Here is a 22,536-nt window from a genome sequence, read left to right as displayed (position 1 = left end):
ATAAATATATTTAAGGAAATAAGTATATTTACTTAGTCTCTGTAATTCTGTTGTCTTCTCTTTTTATTTCCTTCATTAAGCTTCTATTGAAAATGGAGGCCCTCTTGGGGGTTTATGGGGATTTAGCAGGTAGATTCTTTTCCTTAATAACTCATCAATCCTTAAGCCTGTACCCAAGAGACTCAAGACAATTAGGAATTCTACAAATTAAAGAACATGAACAAACCTCTCATGAAGTTACAACAATTAAAAATAAAATTTAGAATGTTTAATATCAAACCTAACAAATTGTTTCATTTCCTTAAAATTGACTAAGACAAATTCATTCATAATTTTAGTAATGTGAATTGCTGGTATAAGATGAAGTAGAAGGATTTGTAACAAAATCAACACAAGCACAAAATTAAGTAAAATGCTACTGAAATGTCACATTGTTCTTTCCTTAAGACATCTATGCTATAAATTACTAACAAAAGCTGAATAAGCTATCTGTACAAAATTGTGGGAAAAATTAACATTAAAAAGTTGGTGTAACCAACAATATTAAAACAACTGTTATTTAAAAATAGTTTTCTTCTAATTCCAATATTTCTTATGAGAAATTCAAGTGCTTTTAGGTATTTTTATCCTAGCAGTGAGTGCATTTAACAGAGAGCAAATCAGAACCAGACCTACGTAAGATAATTTAGTGTGGGAGAAAAATAATGCTATGAGAAATGTGATGTTCTTATCCATCACATTTTTTCTTTCCTATTTAGTTTGTGGGCTTGCTCATTAGAATAAAAAACGTGTGTCAAAGCTATACATATACAAAACAGTGTCACAAGTTTCTATTGTTTGTTCTGTGAGGTAAAAGAGAAACATATTAATCCAAACATAAAAGAAATCTATGTAAGTCTATTTCTGAAAAACCTCCACTCTATCATTCATCATTCAGTAAAAGATAAGCCACAAAGGTGGCATTAGTCTACAAGGTACCTTTGTTTAAGACATTCTATTTTCATCAATCGGAAATTATGTACATGCTGATTTTAATAGAAAAAGATACTTTAAGGTCATCTGACAGAAAGCTGCAGTGATAAATATATAAATTTTTGATGGCTATAATGTGAACGCTGTCCCCTTAGATCAGAGTTTCTCAGCTTTTGTGGTGTAGACATCGTGACTTGATATTGTGGAGGTTGTCCTACGTTCCATAGGAGGTTTAGCAGCATCTCTGGCCTCTACCCACTAGATGCCAGTAATTTTCTCTTCCTGTGGCTACCGACGATGTGTCCAGACACTGCCAAATATTCCTTGAGAGGTGAAATTACTCCTGATGAGAATGACTGTCTTTGATGTATTGCCTTTGTGTAAGTGTACAGTCATATGCAATGGCACTGCTTAGGCACAGATGTGTTAAATGACTTGTTTATTTAATGTAATAGCTTAGCTTATGAAGTGAGATTTGAAATGAGACTGCATAAAATTATACTCCATGTTTTCCCCCAGAAATCTGATAAATTCAACTCATTTCCAGGTCTGTTAGAAAATACTACTGCATAATGAAATAGTGTTCTGGAGACCTCTTAAATATTGAATCAATATAAAAGATTAAGAAAAAAACATTAAAATACCTTTCTAGCATTTCTTCTGTTAATCAGTTGAACACGTTCTTCCCCAGTGAGACTATTCACATCTAGTTTATTGGGGTTTCTGCAACGATGTCTTTTTTGTTTGGGCCTTCCCTCATGAAGCTGCATTCTCTAAAAGATACAGAAATATCTTTAAAATCTTTAACTGTGCAAAACAATTCAAGATATTAAAATGAGCTGATCCATGTAATTTAACAACATTTATCTTTTGGTTATTTACATTTTCAACATATCTAACTTTAATTTTACTTTTTTTTTTTGAAACGGGTTTTACTCTGTTGCACAGGCTGGAGAATAGTGGTGTGATCACAGCTCGCTGCAGCTTTGACATCTCAGGCTCAAGTGATCCTCCTACCTCAGCCTCTTGAGTAGCTGGGACCACCATGCTTGGCTAATTTTTTTTTTTTTTAATTTTTTGTAGAGATGAAAGTTCTGCCACATTACCTAGGCTGATCTTGAACTCCTGGGCTCAAGCTATCCTCCCTCCTTGGCCTCCCAAAGTGCTGGGATTACAGATGTAAGACACCGTGCCTGGCCAAACTTTAAGTATTTTAATAAAAAGTATCACATTAATCTGTTCTTCAAATTATACATTAAAAAAGTTAAGCCCAGGCAACATGGTGAGACCCTATCACTACAAAAAATTAAAAAATTAGCTGGCCATGGTGGTATATGCCTGTAGTCCCAGGTATTTGTGGAGGCTGAGGTAGGAGGACTGCTTGGGCCTGGGAGGTAGAGGCTGCAGTGAGCCATGATCATGCCACTGCACTCCAGCCTGGGCAACAAAGTGAGGCTCTGTCTCAAAACAAACAAACAAAAACCCAACTCTCATCTAGCAATAAAAATAAAAACTCATCCCATCAGATCATGCTACTTCTTTATACAACTATTAACAAAACAGGTCTTAATGTTTGCAGGTATTTCCAGCCAATTAAAAATATTTTCAGGAAACCAACACTCAAACTCTTCAGCTTAGCATACCAGTCCCATCAAGGCCTGAACCTATTAAATTTATCTCTTCTGTTCAGTGTTTACTTACTATTACCCCATTCACTCCTCCACATACTCTGGAATATTAGACTAGTCATTGTTTTATAAATATGCCTTACAGTCATATCTTTTCCTTTTTTTTTTAGATGGAGTCTTGCTCTGTCGTCCAGTCTGGAAGGCAGTGGCGTGATCTTGGCTCATGGTACTTTGCCTCCTGGGTTCAAGCAATTCTCCTGCCTCAGCCTTCTGAGTAGCTGGGACTACAAGCACCCGACACCACACTCAGCTAATTTTATATTTTTAGGTTTCACCATGTTGGCCAGGTTGGTCTCGAACTCCTGACTTCAAGTGTCTGCCTGCCTCAGCCTCCCAAAATGCTAGGATTACAAGCGTGAGCCACTGCACCTGGCCATTTTCTTAATAACTCTATGTTGCCTAGGACATCCTCTTCTTTTGTTAACCAGGTCAACACCAACTCTTTTTTTATCCCTCAGATGAATGTTAGCTCTATCTTCTTTATCTTTCCTGAGAAACTTTACACTGCCTAGGCAGAGTTAACTTTTTTGATTTTTGTTTTGTAAAAATAAAAATTATTTTTAATTTTAAAGTTATTCTCAGTTAATTTTTCTTACATCATTTCCATAAGACTTTATACATACCTTTATTACAGTATACTCTCCACCATGTTATAATTATTTAGCTACAGAAATACTACAAGAGTGTGAGATCCAAGAAGTCATTAATGGAAAATGATTTTTACATAGGAAAATGCTTTTCCTTGGGAAAGCAGACAAATTACATCTTATATTCTTTAGAGGAACAAATGTTGCCCTTAAAAACATGTTTTTAAGATCTTTACAATAAAGTAATATAAAACATGATAAAATATTTATTTGCAGGTAAAATAATGAATGGATACACAAATTAAAAAAGTTAATATAGACCCTTTTGCAGAGATAAGAGAAAGGTATGAGAATCCTTCAGAGTCTAGAGTAAAGGTATAAGGGCAAAAACTTTATATTGTTTACTGTTGTATCCTCAATCTCTTAAAATAATAAGTAGCACATAGTAATCACTCACTAAAAATTTGTTAACTGAATAAACGAATGTTATCTTCAACATGTTAAGAAGTTACAGTATTTAGACTCAGGATTCTCATTATTTTTAGAATTGGAATATTCAGCCAGGTGTGGTGGCTCACACCTGTAATCTCAACACTTTTGGAGGCCGAGGCAGGAGGATTGCTTGAGCCAGGAGTTTGAGACCTGCCTGAGCAAGACACTGAGACCCTGTGTCTTTAAAATAAAAATTGAAAAAATTAGCTGGATGTGGTGGCCTCGGGCCACCTGAACTTGAACTCCTGAACCCAAATGATCTGCCCACTTTGGCCTCCCAAAGTGCTGGGATTATGGGCATGAGCCACTGTGCCCAGCCTCATCTTTGATTAATATAAACTCATTGTGCATCTGGAGAGACACAGAAGCTATACTCATAGTTTGAAGAAGAGCTTAAGAGGAGTAGTTTGGACTCTGGATTTAAAGTTTATTTGCTATGTGGTCTTGGACTATTTACTTAAATGAAATTAGTGTTTTAATTTCATTTATAAAACAATTATAGGCCAGGTGTGGTGGCTCATGCCTGTAATCCTAGCACTCTGCAGGCAGATTGCTTGAGGCCAGGAGTTCAAGACCAGCCTGGCCAACATGGTGAAACCCTGTCTCTACTTAAAATACAAAAATTAGCTGGGCATGGTGGTGTGCACCTGTAGTCCCAGCTACTTAGGAGACTGAGGTGGGAGAATCACTTGAACCCGGGAGGCAGAGGTTGAAGTGAGCCGAGACTGTAAGTGAAACTTTGTCTCAAAAAAACAAAAAACAATTGTAACAATGCGTCCTAATAAAGGTATTGTGTTAAATGAAGTAATGCATGTTGGGTACATAAGTATGTCAGCATAACTGCAGGCACATATTTAAGTTTCAATACATGTTTATTATAATCATTATTATTTTAAAACAAACTGCTTTGCCGAGTGCGGTGGCTCATGCCTGTAATCCTAGCACTTTGGGAGGCTGAGGCGGGCGGATGACAAAGTCAAGAGATAGAGACTATCCTGGCCAACATGGTGAAACCCTCTACTAAAAATACTAAAATTAGCCAGGCGTGGTGGCATGCACCTGTAGTCCCAGCTACTGGGGAGGCTGAGGCAGGAGAATTGCTTGAAACCGGGAGGCAGAGGTTGCACTGATCCGAGATTACACCACTGTACTCCAGCCTGGCAAAAGAGTGAGACTCTGTCTCAAAAACCAAAAAAAATCAAAAAAAAAATTGCATGAGAAGTGACTGGAAGTTTTTTTTTTTAATTTCTTTTTTTTTTTTTTTTTGAGATGGAGTTTCGCTCTTGTTACCCAGGCTGGAGTGCAATGGCGCGATAGCAGCTTACCGCAACCTCCGCCTCCTGGGTTCAGGCAATTCTCCTGCCTCAGCCTCCTGAGTAGCTGGGATTACAGGCATGCGCCACCATGCCCAGCTAATTTTTTGTATTTTTTAGTAAAGACGGGGTTTCACCATGTTGACCAGGATGGTCTCGATCTCTTGACCTCGTGATCCACCCGCCTCGGCCTCCCAAAGTGCTGGGATTACAGGCTTGAGCCACCGCGCCCGGCCTTATTTCTTTTTTTTTAAGTAAAGACGAGGTTTCACCATATTGGCCAGGCTGGTCTTGAACTCCTGACCTCGGGAGATCCTCCCGCCTTGGCCTCCCAAAGTGCTGGAATTACAGGCGTGAGCCACCACGCCTGGCCACGATTGGAAGTTTTATACCTTACCAAACTTCACTGGGTGTAACATAGCACTCTATATCAGAAATGATTTTTATTATGAAATACTTGCTGAATGCAGAATGGAAAAATGGAAAATAACATTGTATTGTATCACGGAAAGATGGTAATAATTTTCTCCTGCTAATTTTCCTAGATCTTAGGTAGAGCACGTATTTGGCATAAGTGGATGAGAATTTAAGCTTCATTATGATAGGTCTGATAATTCATAGAAATAAAATATAACAAGATTTTTAAGGTATCACCTACAGGAATAAAAGCTCCCAAATCTTCCACATAACCTGGGTGCTCCTTAAGCCATTTTTCCAAATCCTTTCTCTTCGGTGCATCATCTCCTGCAAGTCTGGTTCCATCTTTAAGATTAATAACTGGAACTGGACTTTCTTTATCAGGAATTCCTTGAGGCTGAGTATAGGATAGTGCTGGATTTATCCCTGTGGAAATCTGTGAGGAGGTTAAGCCTAAAGTAACCTGTAAAAGAATACCAAGTGGAATCTTTATTTCCATGCTTCATCATTCTAATATTGGTTCAACAAAGCAATTCTTTTTGAAGAGGAAAAAATAAGTTGTTGCTAAAAATTCTGCTAAATCTTTTAAACTTAAAATTTTTATCACTCTTGGACAGTGTTAAGATTCTACTAAGATATCATCTAAAACTATATGGCATACTTTTAATTTCCTTATTAATAGTCTATAAAACATTCACAAAACAACAATATGTATATTTACTAGGATTGAATTTTGGACTCAAGGATCAGTAGTTTTTAAGTACTGCTTTACTTACATGATTAGGTGGTTTATTTCTGTTAAAGAAGAGGATGTCAACACCTTCTACATTCTTCCTCCTTCCTCGCCTTTTTTTGACTATAGGCTGGTTGTCTAATAACACACCATTGGCACCAAGAGTTGGTTGAATGGAAGTACCTAATAGAATTAAAAATGCAAAATGGTGATACAAATTTAGTTCTTAAACAAATTGAAAGTAATCCCTTTCCTAAATATATGGAAGTATTAGTTCTTATTTTATACATCTTTAATGCAGAAACTTTTGGCCAAACATATCATCCCCATCTCTCATTTAAAAACCTGAATTACAACCTAGGCCTCTTTCAATTTTTGACCTGTCTTCTATATTTTTCCCCCGATATTCACACATCTTCTCTTCCTTCCTTAGAAAAAGAAGCGTGAGTTTTTCCTAAGATATACCTTTCCCCTTTCTTTGAACCCATTAGTTCCTATACTTTCAAAGAGCTTTTTTTTTTAAAAAAAAAATCATTTATCTCTGCTTTTTTTGTGCCAAATATCTTTTTCCATATTAGATTTTTCTAAACTTAAAAATAGGCCTAACTCAAACAAACAAATGTTAATCTTTTGGCTGGGCACTGTGGCTCACGCCTGTAATCCCAGCACTTTGGAAGGCCGAGGTGGACGGATCACCTGAGGTCAAGAGTTTGAGAACAGCCTGGCCAACATGGCAAAACCCTGTCTCTACTAAAAATACAAAAATTAGCTGGGCGTGATGGTGGGTGCCTGTAATACCCACACCCAGCTAATTTCTAAATTTCTTTTACTTGGGAGGCTGAGGCACAAGAATTGCTTGAACCCGGGAGACAGAGGTTGTTTTAAGTCGAGATCAGGCCACTGCACTTCAGTCTGGGCGACAGAATGAGACTCCATCTCATCTCAAAAAAACAAACAAACAAAAAAACACTTTTGTCCTTTTTATAACTTCGAAACTTTTAAAAGATTGATCTTTTGTGCTTTTTTTCATGAGTAACTAGTTTCTCAATTTCCCATAGTCCATTTCTGCTCAAACCTACTTAAGATATTTTCTTTAAGATACCAGCAACTTTAGTTACCAAATTAAATTGACCTCTCTCATTTCAGTAGGCACTCAATAAAAATGTTTGTAAGGGGTATGAATAAAACAATTCCGTGCATTCATCATTTTTTCTAATAGATATTTTATTAAGTAGCTATGTACTAGGCAGTATGATGGTTCAAAGATGAATAAAACACTTTTCCTTAAAGAGTACATAATCTTGAATTGAATTGAATCCTCTTACTAAAGGGACATATTATTAAAGGTGAGATGCTTATTTAAAAAAGTTTACATGTTTATAATGAAAAATGCATTTTCAGTAATTCAAGGATAATTTATTGAGCAAGCCCTGTGTATTCCTGAATAAGGTGTTGCCCTCTGGCGAGCTGTGTAACCTCGCAGAAGTCACAACCTTCCTCCCATCTCAGTTTCAACAAGGTACTTACTTCATACGGTAACTATCATTCTGTTTCATAAGAACTTCTCATGGCTTCCTATTCTAATATAAATGAACTGCCTTGTATCAACATGATTCCCAACCTCTGATCCCCGCCCGAGATCTGTTTTTGATGCTTTCTATAACTTAGAGTCACCTTTCCTAAGCAAGATTTGATCTATACATCTGTCCCAGTAAGAATTTACACACTAGCAAGGTCAGTCCTATCACAAAATCATAGCATTTTTCTGAATCTAGCGTCTGTTTCATGCTATTCCCTGCCCTTCTTCCACCTGTTCTATGAACCCTATTTTCTAGAAGACAATTATTTAGTTGTCCTCTCTTATCAAATCCTGTTGAATCCCATGTCTTCCACAGGACTCTGGCTAAGTTTCCAGACAGCAACGACTTTCCTCTTTTCCAACATTTATTAACTATAATGTTCTGTGTAGCAAAATATTGAATCTATTATCTAATATTTTAATGTGCAGGTCTGTCTACCAAGCAACTAAAAGGAAGAGATAGTGTCCTACATTTCTTTTACTTTACCTTTAGTGCTATCCTTGTGCTATATATAAAAAAAGATGTAATGAATATAAGTACCTATGAAATAACATCTGGTTTTGACCAAAGTGAACATTTACATATTCTATTTGACTAACTCTTCATTTTAATTATATACTACCCTGACTTATTTCTGCTGATTTTAATAAACAATAGCAATTCATTTATGCTAGAATCCAAATGTAAGATTTAACTTTGAGGTCAGGAGTTTAGGACCAGCCTAGGCAACATAGTGAGACCCTGTCTCTGTGTTGTCTTTATTTTAGATATAATTAACAATATTTAAAAAATAGCTTATTTGTATTGAATGCCTACTAAGTGCCAGATACTGGACTAAACTTTACAAATGCTACCTCAAATCATCAAAAGCAAAACAGAAACATAGAGGCATTATTAAGCTCATTTTATAAATGAGATGGAAAAATTAAGCCACTTGCTCAATGTCACAACAGCCAGTAAATAACAGAATTCAACCTCAGGTTGCTTGGCTCTGCCATCCTCTATTCACTATTCCAGGTAGTTTCTGGAATGAGCTCTTCAGTTTTGTCCTCTTTTTATTATCTATGCTATTTTACTGTCCTTCATTAATTAAATTACATTACATCTGGTATCTTTACTCAAAGCTTTCTAGGGGGTAATTACAGAAGAATACAAAAGGCACAGCCTTTGGATAATGAAGAATTTATAATAATAGCATCTGTTAAACATCTAATTCTAAAATCTATGAGTACCTAATTTTAACATCTGTTTGGCATCCCATTGTATGCCAAGCTCTTTATTGGCCACTTTATATACACTTTTTTTTAATCCATCTAACAATGTCACCTCTGGCATCCCCATACTCTTCATTTCACAAACAAGAAAAGTAAGGCTCAAAAATGTTAACAGATTTCCCAAAAGTCACGTAGGAAGAAAGATCCAGATTTCATATTTGCAATTATTAAGATGGATGAGATAAAATGCTTAGATAATAACTCTAGTGTGAATACTTGAGATTTTAAATATTTTGTATAGCTGCAAAAGTTGTGTTACAATTACTTTTGTTTTTTTTTTTTTCTTTTTGAGACAGGGTCTTGCTCTGTCACCTAGGAATGCAGTGGTACAACCATGGCTCAAGTAATCTTCCTGGGATCAAGCGATCCTTTCACTGCAGCTTCCCAAGTTGCTGGGACTACAGGTGCACACCATCATACCCAGCAAATTTCTTGAACTCCTGACCTCAGGTGATCCACCCACCTCAGCCTCCCAAAGTGCTAGGATTACAGGCATGAGCCACCACGCCTGGCCTTTCTAAAAAATTTTTTTTAAGAGATGGGTCTTGCTATGATGCCAGGATTGGTCTTGAACTCCTCGACTCAAGCAATCCTCCTGCCTCAGCCTCCTCAAGTGCTGGGATTATAGGTGTGAGCCACCGTGTTTGGCACAATTACTATTGATATTATTATTATTATTTTTTGAGACAGAGTTTTGCTCTTGTTGCCCAGGCTGGAGTGCAATGGCCCGATCTTGGCTAACTGCAACCTCCGCCTCCTAGATTCAAGTGATTCTTCTCCCTCAGCTTCCTGAGTAGCTGAGATTACTGCTATGTGCCACCATGCTTGGCTAATTTTTTTTAATAATTAGTAGAGATGATGGGGTTTCACCATGTTAGTCAGGCTGGTCTTGAACTCCCGACCTCAAGGTGATCTACCCACCTTGGCCACCCAAAATGCTGGGATTACAGGTGTGTGCCTGTAAATAATAGTTTATTAAAAACTGTATTATTTACCAAAGAATTATTTATAGGCAGAGGCTGTACAATCTTTAGCTGCAATAGCAATAAAATGTTCAGATAGTAGAAATATCCATCTGACTTTATAGTGGAGTTTTAAATAGTAAGAGTAGTGGTATTATTAAGCTCCACTTAGGTTGGGCAAAAGAGCCCACAGTTTATCTTTCCCATTTGTTTCTATTTTCTGCTGAAAAAAAAAGGGCTCCTTAATAACAAAATTGTTAATTGTAAGGCATAATTTGGGCAATTGTAATTGTAAAGCATAATTTGGAGGATTTATTCTTCAGTAACAGAAGCATGGCTGATTCATATTTGAATTGCAATTCATACATGTCTAAAGGTCTAGTAATTGGAAACTTACACTGAATGGTTAATGAATCCACAAGAGACCAAAGTGATGCTGATGAAGCTAAATTAACTAATAATTTAAGAAGTGGTAATAGCAGCATTTGAAAACTGTGATCAATTCAAGACAACACTTATAATACAGTGTTATTTCTTCAAATTGTAGTAATTTCACACTGTGCACATGCATAGTAGGAGTTTTCAAAAGTTTTCAGGTATTGCTAGGCAACTAGACTTAGTAGAATACTGAAGTACAGTCTTTAGCTTTATGCACAAGGAAGGTATAAAGGAAATTCAAAGTCATCTGCTTGAATTGACAACTAGCACTTTAGGTATGTTGTGGTCCACACATTAAGATTCAGATGATCTTGAGTATCATTCTCCATTTTTAAAAAAAATTTTCATTCTGAATTCTTGACATCATATTTTTAGAGGAACGTAGATAAATTAAAGTACCAAGATAAAACAAAAACAGACTGGGCATGGTGGCTCATGCCTGTAATCTCAGAGCTTTGGGAGGCCAAGGTGGGAGTATCGTTTGTGGTCAGGAGCTTAGGATCAGCCTAGGCAACATAATGAGACCCTGTCTCTACAGAAACAAAATATAAACAAAAACAAAAACCAGTGTCTAATGTATTCTTCAGTGCCTACAGAGTACACAGCACATGGCACCAATTTGGTATTTAATAAATATCTATTGATTCATATTGCCAAAAGATTAGAAGAAATACAGATAGTTTGGAGGGGAGATCTCATAATTGCTTTCAAAATGCTAAGATTTACCATGTAGACACAGGAGTAAGTTAATTTTGCATTGCCTTTTAGACAGAACTTCGATAATGGAGGAGATCCTATAGCAGGCAAAATTTACTTCCAAATAGAAGAATTTTCTGACAATTTGAGCTGCCCAATAACAAAAAGTGCTATTTAAGGGACCTTGTTTCTGTAAGTATTCCATGAGGATGAATGATTATCTTTTAGGGATTAGTCATAAATAACTCCTGTATCCTACAGATGCCTGGACTGTACAATCTCTAGTCTTTTTAAGATTTCTCTTTACAACTTTTTCTACCAATCACCATTAATTTGTGATACTGAAATGCACTTTGAACTTTTACCTGTATGAAGCAACTTGACAAAATGATGTTTCCACCCAACTACTCAAGGCCCCAAAATGAAAACTGCCCTTTATGCTTCAAAATGTCATGTTAAAAGTTCCAAAAAATATTTACTAAAATTTAAAATTATATCAATTACTTTACAGGCTTAAGAGGTTCCAACAAAAGAAAAAGAAATTTTTATTTCACATATCTATAAAAGAAGATTTGAAAATTAAAGAAAATATTAATAATAAGACAATTATTACTTGCATATTCACCTGATACTGGTATGGATTTTGGGAAATTGACAAGGCTGGTCTCTGATGCACTTTGAAGCTCTCGAAGCCGAGTGAGGTATTGCTGCTGCCCCAGAGCACCATCTTCACCATCAAATGATCTCTTCTGAGCAAGCCCTTGCTTCTGAAATGTCAACTTCAGACCACCTTCCTGTTAAACAAATACCATTATTAAGACAGAAACTATTAAAAAAAATCTTATTGCAGGATATTAAGAGAAACTTTTTACTGAGAAAAAAATGAAGTAAAAATCATGAAACATCAAAGAAATAAATTTCTCATTCATACATCAATCAAATAAAAACATTTTAAATCAATTTCTATAATGCCATCAAATTTTCTATCTTGAATGAAAAAAGTACAAGTACTCTACACATTTTTCTGAGCAAAACAAGGTTTTATACATGACTAGTACATTGTAACATTTTCACCTTTATATATCTCTATGTACATTGTTCATATGACATTTTGGAGGACATTACCTATGTTTTAGACACTAATCAATTAAGCTTCAAAAATCATTAAAAAATGAAACATTACTGATAACAGGGCATGCTAAATGTTTAAGACAGAAAGTGCACTGACATACCATTCAAATATTATATAAAAGAATCAAAACAGTTAGAAATTGTCACACTGTTTAAGAAAGCATCTTGATTAGAACTATTTTCAGAAGCATAAGGAGAGAAACATATTTAATGATGATCACTCTAGTAGAATATTCAAGCTTAATAACCTGGATATCAGAAAGAAAACAATCCAAATACCAAGAAACAGGTAGGTATGTGAAGGAAGGAAGAGTAAGAGCAGGCAGCCATTTGCAGGAAAAGCATGCTGCACACCGCAATCACAACCAGGCCCTAGGGCAATAAAAATACACATACGTCTTTGATTTTCACTGTAAACTCCTTTTCTCGTACATGCTTCTTCACCTTTGACATCTGTGTTGACTGATCATGTTCTTCTTTAACACCAACACCTGGGGGAGTGGGTACACTTGGCTCGCTGTATTCTGTAGGTGCTCCAGGGCTGTCCAGCAGTTTTGTGGTATAGAAAGAAGCCACTGTATTAGCATCGTAACTTCTTCTAGCTGAAGGCCACTTTCCTTTCAGAACTGTTTGACAAATACTGTCCAACCGATTGATCATCACACGATCCTAGAAAAGCATGCAACGTCAAAGTATAATTTTAATAATTAGTTCAGACCTTTGGAGATCAAATAGCTAAATAGTCTTTATGGATTTAACCATGGTTCAATATATGTGTATGTGCTATGCATACATATTCTCACATATATTACAATTCTGTAACAAGTTATTTGAGTAAAGATTCCCTTTGGTGAAGTTCAAAAATGGTGTGGTGGTTCACACCTATAATCCCCGCACTTTGCGGGGCCAAGGTGGGAGGATTGCTTGAAGCCAGGAGTTTGAGACCAGCCTGGGCAACATAGCAAAACCCTGTCTCTGCAAAAAATTAAAAAATTAGCTGGTCACAGTGGTACATGCCATGCCTGTAAGTCCCACCTATTCGGCTGACTGAGGTGGGAGGATGGCTTGAACCTAGGAGGTTGAGGCTGCAGTGAGCTATGATTGTGCCACTGTACTCTAGCCTGGGTGATACAGTGAGACCACGTCTCAAAAAAAAACAGACAAAAAATTGTACCATAAAGATAGTTTTATATTATTTTGTTTTTATAATTAAAGAGTAATACAGATTCCTAATAAAAAGTTCAAACAGCTTAGGTGTATTAGATGAGAAAACCCTCCATTCTTCCACTTCCCAATCTTATTCTCAAAGGTAAGTATTGCTGCACTAGTCTAGTCACATAATAGAAGAAAAACTGGTCGGGCGAGGTGGCTTACACCCGTAATCCCAGCAGTTTGGGAGGCTGGGGTGGGTGGATCACTTGAGGTCAGGAGTTCGAGACCAGCCTGGCTGACATGGTGAAACCCTGTCTCTACTAAAAATACAAAAATTAGCTGGGCATGGTGGTGGGTGCCTGTAATCCCAGTTACTTGAGAGGCCGAGGCAGGAGATTTGCATGAACCTGGGAGGTAGAGGTTGCAGTAAGCCAAGATTGTGATACTGTACTTTAGCTTGGGTGACAGAGCAAGACTAAAAAAAAAAAAAAATGGGAGAAAAATTGTAATAATCTAATCTTCTACTTATATTCTTCCTTCACTGAATGGACATGTATCTAAATAAACTTTTCTTTCTAGGTCACAACTGGCTGTAAATTTCTTCAAGGAGATTTAATTAAAAGCACCTATGTCATAAAGATGTACTTTAAGGTTAACTTGAAAGTAAGGATTCATTATCTTTTACTCTAAACATTCTAAAGTTATGTTGAGAAGCATACACATTAAAGCAGAACTATTTGCCTGATAGTAGTAATTTATACTTTTGAAGCTAACACCAAAATGTCATCCTACATTTTATGCTGACCTATTTTCCTCACAGTAAGATTATCTATCATTGAAACAATATAGGAAAATACTAAAACATGACCTATCCCATTAAGAAATTATTTCTTTACCTTTGGCCAATATGAGGCCGCCAGCATATATCCACCTTGTAAGATATAAGCAGACTCTGGTGTCCCATTGTTCATCTGAAAACTATCCTGAGTCTCATCCTGGGTAGTGCTCAGTGACGCGACACTTTCTTCATCATAGGCTTTCAAGTGAGTGGTACTTTCTGCTAAGAATAATTATAATCATTTTTTAAAAAGACTGCATAAAATAGTTTTATATATAAAGATCTTATATAATTATTCAGAAACAGCTGAGAAAGAAAATATTAGAAGTAAAAACAAATGATAAAAAAGGGAAAAAATCACCTAGAATATAACAAAGTACCTATCATTATTATTAAGAGACAGGGTCTTGCTGTGTTGCACAGCCTGGACAGAACTCCTGGGCTCAAGCAGTACTTCTGCCTCAGCCTCGCAAGTAGCTGGGATTACAGGTATGCACCACACCCCACTTCATTACCCATTATTTAAAAAATGAATCCTGATTGGTAGACTTCATCTGGACTGCAGAACTAGAAATACACCTGATGAGGGTACCATAATTCTCTTGATGAGGTGACTCTTGTAACTCTTAGAACTGAGCATGTTCCTTGTGGCAATTCTGAAAGTTAAGCCTGTGGAGTTGTTATAAGAGATCCTAGCTCCTGCTCATGTTAACTGGATTCATTTTCTTGCATCTGAACTGTTGAACTGCTGCAAGGGCTTCTGCAGAAAGGAATCACCAAACACTCTTCTACTGATAAGCATTTGTCATGGCTGACAAATGGCCTATGATACTCCTATTGGTCTGTTTAAGACTCCTGGTGACTGCTATATAATATTATCTTTTATTTTTTCACTAATCAACTTGTTCCTGGGAAAAATATAATATTCAATTTAAGACAATCACAATGAAATAAAACTGTTGTGTAAAATTTCCAATTCAACTGCCTGATGAATCTACTTTGTAATGCCTTGAATACTGAATAGGGGATTTGTATCAGTAACTCTAGTTTTCTTCTCAACAGTGCTCTCCTAAGAAAATCTGTATATATAAAACTGAAATAAACAGGCTGGGCACGGTGGCTCACACCTGTAATCCCAGCACTTGGGGAGGCCAAGGCGGGCAGATCACCTGAGGTAAGGAGTTCAAGACCAGCCTGGCCAACATGGTGAAACATCTCTACAAAAATACAAAAATTAGCTGGGCATGGTGGTGGGTGCCTGTAATCCCAGCTACTCGGGAGGCTGAGGCAGTAGAATTGCTTGAACCCAGGAGGCGGAGGTTGCAGTGAGCTGAGATCATGCCACTGTACTCCAGTCTGGGTGACACAGTGAGACCCCGTTCAAAAAAAACAAAACCTTAAGCAAACAATTTTAAACATTCTTAAATTACCTGAATCAAGTTCTTTTCATTTTCACTTGAAAAGTTATCTTAAAAATGTAAAACTATTTTATGCATAATACCTCGTTTTTGGGTTTCCTCTTCATCACTGTCGCTTTCTTCTGATGAAGATGAAGAGGAAGAGGATGAGGAAGAGGAGGAGGAGGATGAAGAAGATGCTGAAGAACAAGATGAAGAAGAAGAAGAACTAGAGCCTGATCGAGAGTGGGAACAAGAAGAGGAGGATGATGAGGAAGAAGATGATCTGGAAGAACAGGATGATCTCTCAGAATCTGAGTCAGAATCAGAACTAGATTCTGATCCTCTTTTGTGGCCTCTCTGTTTCTTAGAAGGTGGGTTTGGAGTTAGGGGTTCCGTTCTGGCTGCAACCATGCGTCTGTCTGTTTCAGTTTTTCCACCAGATTTCTGGTCTCCAGTAGCCTGTGGTAAAACACCATTCTTTGGACTTACAGGCTCAGATTTTATTAGTGTCCTGGTTTCCACAGAAGACATAGATTCTTCTTCAGAAGACTGAGGCTCCTCTTTAAGATTTTCACTTTTAACTTTCATCTCCTCTAGAATAATACCTTTAGCATCTAGGAGCCTAGGTAGAGAGGTAAGAGGAGAAGCAGAAAGTGCTACTTGATATTGCTGTAAAAGTGGGGTGGAAGTCTTTGAATGAGCCATCTTACTTTGACTGTAGTTCCTCTGAGCTGCCATAAATGAGAGTTCAGGATCACGAAGAATGTGATAGTCTGTTCGGCTCACCCCGTGTTTGGCAGCACCAATAAGCAAATCCCTGTCATGAGGGCCACATTCCCACCAGACTGGTAAGTCTGGATTTGGGTGGCAAAGCTTCAAGCGTTCAAACAACTGTGGATGTCGAAGGGCCTGTTCCCGTACTTTTCTTAGAAGTTCAATGCGATACAAAGTCCTAGAAGCACGTTCTTCTGTGATGGGCTGGATAAAAATATTTGGATCCACCAATTCTACATATTGAAACAAGGACAAGAATATTAATCTCAAAAATCCTTTATAAATAAATGATTATAAATAAATTTTATATACTAATAACAATACTATTTCTAAAATGTGCCTCCATGCACTATCACTGTATAGTTTCCAGAATTTCTTTTCAGTGAGGAGAAATTTAAGTTTTACAAATAAGTACTAAAACTTATGTAACATAAAACACTGGATGTTAATGTAAAAAAACATAAGATGATTTTGGAAGTATATTATTATAACTGGGAATTTTAAGAAATTCCCCATGAGCTATGCATTTAATAACATTTGTCTTAAAGACACAAACAATTGCTCAAACTCACTTATAAGTTAGAACTGTTCAGGGTTCTTTTGGCTTCCCTGGGCTGCAATGTAAGAATAACTGCACTGGGCCACACATAAAACACACTAACACTAACAATAGCTGATGAGCTAAAAAAAAACTGGAAAAAAACCTCATAATGTTTTTAAGAAAGTTTACAAATTTGTGTTGGGCTGCATTCACAGCCATCCTGGGCCACGGGTTGGACAAGCTTGTGTTGAGTGATACTCCATAAACAAATGTAAGCCGGCATATCACAAACTGCAAAAGGTAACAGGACATTGCAGTCAACTCACAAAGGCAACAAGGGCTTTCTCAAGTTTCTAGGGAAACACAGGCACATCTTTCAAACTGCACAAATTACTAGCTTGAGATAGGTTAGTTTCAACATAAGCTCATGCTACATCCCCTTTGATAAGGTTATGCCTTTGCAAAAGTGGGTTACTGACACTTGGGAAGTGTTCAACAAGTATGGGCTTGCTGAAATAATGCAGGGACCAACATAAGCAGCTCCTAACACCAAATATGGAATAATCTGAGCAACAAATAAAGACAATATTGGATTATAACCTATAGAATAAGTATCCATGAATCCATACTGATATGAATAAATAACTGATTAAACAGACGAGAGAAAGTGGAAAACCTTCTTCTTCTCTCTCGTGTGCAGAATTCCACAGAAAAAACTGCTGTAGACAAGATTTAGTATTGGCAGATACTAAAAATCAATGGGTGAAAGTCTGAGAAGAAACAAGATTTGTGAAGCTTAAGATATTTGTTAATTATAGTAATTTCACACTGGCCAAATGCAGCATAAACTACCTTAACCACACAATTAAAGTCAACATCATCAGTAATAAGACATACTGCCATCACCAAACCCTTGATATTACATCCTGAGAACACATCATTTCTGTGGCACTCTTGCCAAAAATTCATGACCTCAATCTAGTCATGTAAAAACATAAGACAAGCTCAAATTGAGGGATACATGGCTATATAACTGATCAACAGGTTTCAAAGTCATTAAAGGTAAGGAGAACCTGTTGCAGACTGCAGAAAGCTAAGGAGAAGGAAAAACCAAATACATTGTAGGATCTTAGAACAAAAAAGGACATTAGTTAAAAAACTGGTAAAATTAAAATAGGTTATTTAGTTAATAGTATTACAATAATGTTAATTTCTCGTTTTGATAATTATAATTACTCTGGTAAAATGTTAACATTAAGAGAGGAAGGGTGAGAAGATAGATGGAAACTCCTTGTACATTTTTTGCAATCTTCCATAATTTTAAAAGTAGTTCAAAATAAAAAAGTTGAAAAAAAATCAAGGACCATGCAAAAATCAATATGGAGCAGGAAACAAGGTGGGAAGTACAGTCTACTTCTAAGATTTGAAAAGTTATACAGTGCCCAACCAGTGCACACATCTGATTAGTAATTGTGGCTACTTAAGAAAGAAATAGAAATATTTTCTTTCAGTATGTTATTATGTTTTTAAACAACTACTAGATTGTGAGGACATAAATACTTATTGAGTTGTTAGACCTAATTATTCATTAGACAGAATGGTTAGGTAATTCTTTTGTCCTTGAGTGTTGTGAAAAAGATTCCTGAGACATTAAGGGCACTGTAACTGAGGAAATCTGGGAAACGGTCTGAGTTACGTAGAACCTCAACCTCACTCACATTTTTTTAAACAAAGTATTAATATACAATTTATTTTATACTTGATCTTAGCCAAAATACTAAGAGAAGCAATTGAAACTTATTTTAACGTGACATAAAAGCAAAACATAATATTCTTTAAAATACACCAATTATTGACCCATTTATTTTACACTTTATTAATGTGAATCGTCATTTGAGATGTGAATCATGTTTTGTCTCTTTTTCCTTTTTTGAGATGGAGTCTTGCTCTGTGCTCACGTTGGAGTGCAATAGCAGTGATCTCAGCTCACTGCAACCTCTGCCTCCTGGGCTCGAGAGATTCTTGGGCCTCAGCCTCTTCTCAAGTAGCTGGGATTACAGGCGCCTGCCACCATGCCTGGCTAATTTTTACATTTTTTGTATAGACAGGGTTTCACCATGTTGCCCCACCTGCCTCAGCCTCCCAAAATGTTGGGATTATAGGCGTGAGCCACTGTGCCTGGCCTGAGATGTGAATAATGTTATTGAACAAACAAAAAAATGGGAAGAAATATCCAAGCAATGCATGTGTGCTGCACTGGTTTATGAAGGACATCCAGCATATATCTTTTGAACATGGATCTGTACTCTTCCTACAAATGGGACTATGTTTGATTATTATGAAAGAACACTTACCTAGAATTTTCTCTCAATTCTATTAACATAGAAATAGGTTTTTCTTATCCGTTAAAAAGTCTCTAAGCCATTTTTGCATTAAACAAGTTGACATCATAAAGCCATTGCCACTTTCTAGCTAGAGTGATATGCACATTTTTGAATGCTACGATTACATGCATATTTACTGGGATACAGTTCTCCTGCTTCTATAATACCTATGTTAATCTTCCTTTTTTAAAAAAACCAAACTTGTGTAGCATATTGTGTCCATCAATTGGAAGCAGGATGGAAATAAACACAATTAGACAATTCTTAACAAAGAGACCAACAATTTGAATTATCTTTTAAAAACAGTGAAAAGGACAAGCTATTTATCTTCTAATATGCATTTTAAATTAATGTAAATATAATACTTGTAACAAAGGTTGGTGTTGTAGCTTTCTGGCTTGTAGACAGATCTAAGCAAATTTTTATAGAGGGGATTTCCAGAGTGGGGGGTGTTGTGAGGCAAAGTGATGTTACTTACTAGTTGTGTGCTCTCCACTAGAAAGCTATGGAATGTGAAGCCCAGGATCAAATGTAAGCTGAAAGTTTCTTTCTCTCTTCAAACTGCTTGTCCACGGCCAGAGAGAAGGCCTCGTGTAGCCTGGATGTACAGTGTATGAGCCAGAAAAAGGAGTTTTCTCAGGAACTGGCCATGGAGGCCCTCAATCTTCTTTGAAATGTCACTCAAAAGGAAGCTCAATTTTGACACATTGTTTTCAATGAAGCCAATCATCTTCAGCTTTTGAAGGGTTAATAGCTGCTGAGGAGGGTATGACTTGGCACTTGACCAGTTCTTCCAAAGAAAGGTAAATTTTGAAGATGGCTGCTACAGAGGGCAGACCGATATACTGCTTGATATCAGACCTGTCCATAAAGGCCATGTCAATCTTCGCAATGATGTTGCAAGTAGTCAGAATCACTACATTAAAAATGCCTTTTAATCTGATTAATTTGGGTCAAGACAGCATTGACCATGCCAATGGCACCTGAAGGCTTTCATTATGGGTGGCTGTGAGACTTTCCATCTCATCAATCAGTGAAAATGCCAGAGCATCTTTATAATCAATCAAATCCTGAATCTTCTGGAATGTCTTCATTACCAGCTTTTCACTTTCAGAAAACCACTTAGAAAAGAGCCTATGGCTATTTATTTCAATTAATTGGCCATACCAATACCTGCTTGAAAGTTTAATTGTCGATTTCTGGGCTAATGCTTTACATAGGAATATTTTTCCAGTTCTTGGAGGACCATGTAGCAGCACCACCTGGTTCCAGGTGCTGAGGCTGCTGTTGACATTCTTGTCTGAAAATGGTAATGTTGTAATCACATAATCAAGGTGTGATTTGACTTCCACATCAGACACTAGGCTGTTCCAAAGCCCATGGAATTTGGCTGCAGGCAGAACCCAGTGATTTGCCACAATTTTATCTTCTGTCTCTTCCACCAACTTTTCACTGCTAGGGCCATCTTCACTCTGCTGGAAGATGTGAAGTGCAACAGTGCACGCACTCATATCAATGAGCTATGAGTCTTTAACCTTTAATTCTGTGTCAACAATAGAGACCAGCATATTCCTGGTCAGAAATGGTTCATCAAACTCAATCCATGTATAATCACCAAACACAGTATTACGTTTGGTGAGTAGCTTTCTGTTTATTTATTTTAGGGACAGGGTCTTGCTCTGTTGCTCAAGATGAAGTACAGTGGCATGATCATGGGTCACTGCAGCCTCGACTTCCTGGGTCCAAGTGATCCTCCTGCCTTACCCTCTCAAATAGCTGGGACCACAGCCATGCATCACCACACACAGCTATTTTTTTTTTTTTTTTTTTGGAGATGGGATCTCCCTATGTTGCCCAGGCTAGTCTTACTTAACTCCTGGGTTCAAGTGAACTCCTCCTACCTTGGCCTCCCAAAGTGCTGGGATTACAGGCATGAGCCATTGTGCCCAGCCTGGTGAGTATCTTTCTAACACTCAGCTTTAAGTCTTTTTTTTTTTTTTTTTTTTTTTTGCAATGTTGCCTCTGTGCTAATGCACTCCATGTGGACTGTCCATGACTTGGTCATGCAGGGCAGTGCTTGCTTCAAGTTGCCCACGGCCTTCCCCATGGTTCCACTGGAAGCAGCAGGGTCCTGGCCTGAGCCTGGTCACCACCACCTCGTGCCCCTGCCTCAAATATCCTTACTCACATTTCTGAGGAAGTCCTACATTTTAAATGATCATTTAGTAATTAGTCTTTTCGCTTTGAAAACTAGAATCAAAAGTGATGAATATATTCATCACTATATTATTGATGGGAATGAAGAAAATTTTAAAAATGAGGGCCTCTTGGCAACTATAAATGACACAATATTTTGCTTTATCTGTCATTTTAGACTCATTTATGGTTTTCCAGTAGACCTGAAAGCAGATGGAAACCTACTCTGAATTACTTGGTAATCAAGTGATTGGCTACTCTATTTACAGTGAACTAACAAAAAATCTGTTAGGAAATAAAATTAAAACAAGTAAGGAAATCTTTTTACTATAAAACAAGAATAGCAGGCCATTGGGTTTAGCAGTCAGAAATCATATACAACAAAGAATGGAGACAACTGCTTATGACATAGCATTACTGAGAGGAACTGCTGATAGGATGGGGTATTTCTCTGGGCTTTGAAGATAATGAAATGCATCCCAGAACAATGCCTTAGTTAAGTTGCATCAACACCTCTGTTTAGTTGTCTTTTGTGAATATGGCCCTGGGAGATCTTTTCTAGAAAATTCTTCAAAATGTCTTATGAGTTGGGGCTTCATTCCTTGCAAAACTATTCAGGTAAAAATAATCCCTTTAGCACAATTCCTACAAGGTGGACTGAAAATACAGGTTAGTTCTGTTTAACAAAAGCAATCCTTTATCTTCCACCACCTCCTACTCATACATCTATCACTAAACTCTAGTTATTTTCTTAAAACTCAGTGTATACCTTTATTCTCTTTAGATCTCACTTTAATAGAAGGATTAAAGAATAGGGGATCTTCAGGCATAGTTTATTTACAATTCTAAAAAATTACTGACAAGTTGAATTAGATAGTATTGAAATTTCACACGAAAGAGACAAAACTGGAAATTTCTGAGTTTTAGTGATTTTTGCTTCTTTGACTGAAACAAGGAAAAACAGAAAT

The 22,536-nt window shown here is 36.9% G+C and overlaps 1 protein-coding gene and 1 pseudogene across 13 annotated transcripts in view; both read right to left on the bottom strand.

The window, feature by feature from the left end:
- CHD9 (chromodomain helicase DNA binding protein 9) overlaps positions 1 to 22,536 on the bottom strand; it is a 267,637-nt gene that overhangs the window by 8,272 nt on the left and 236,829 nt on the right. For 3 of the 13 annotated variants that reach the window (XM_064383065.1, XM_012447959.2, XM_064383068.1), the window contains 7 exons: positions 15,775 to 16,680; positions 14,332 to 14,492; positions 12,680 to 12,952; positions 11,778 to 11,946; positions 6,246 to 6,385; positions 5,711 to 5,932; positions 1,617 to 1,745 (listed from right to left, as the gene is read on the bottom strand). In XM_064383065.1, the coding sequence (XP_064239135.1) occupies positions 1,617 to 1,745; positions 5,711 to 5,932; positions 6,246 to 6,385; positions 11,778 to 11,946; positions 12,680 to 12,952; positions 14,332 to 14,492; positions 15,775 to 16,680 (2,000 nt within the window). Of the gene's footprint in view, positions 1 to 32; positions 168 to 1,616; positions 1,746 to 5,710; positions 5,933 to 6,245; positions 6,386 to 11,777; positions 11,947 to 12,679; positions 12,953 to 14,331; positions 14,496 to 15,774; positions 16,681 to 22,536 lie in introns of all 13 variants that reach the window. The other 10 variants (XM_012447958.2, XM_012447962.3, XM_021665017.2 and 7 more) reach the window with 4 other exon arrangements.
- On the bottom strand, positions 16,591 to 22,535 carry LOC105714079 (pachytene checkpoint protein 2 homolog; annotated as a pseudogene).

Source organism: Aotus nancymaae, unplaced genomic scaffold, assembly GCF_030222135.1.
Source record: "Aotus nancymaae isolate 86718 unplaced genomic scaffold, 86718_ANA_hifiasm-v0.15.2.pri h1tg000030l, whole genome shotgun sequence".
Classification (NCBI taxonomy): Eukaryota; Metazoa; Chordata; class Mammalia; order Primates; family Aotidae; genus Aotus; species Aotus nancymaae.
Note: the sequence above shows the minus strand (reverse complement) of the source record. Positions and strands in the feature narration are given on the sequence as shown.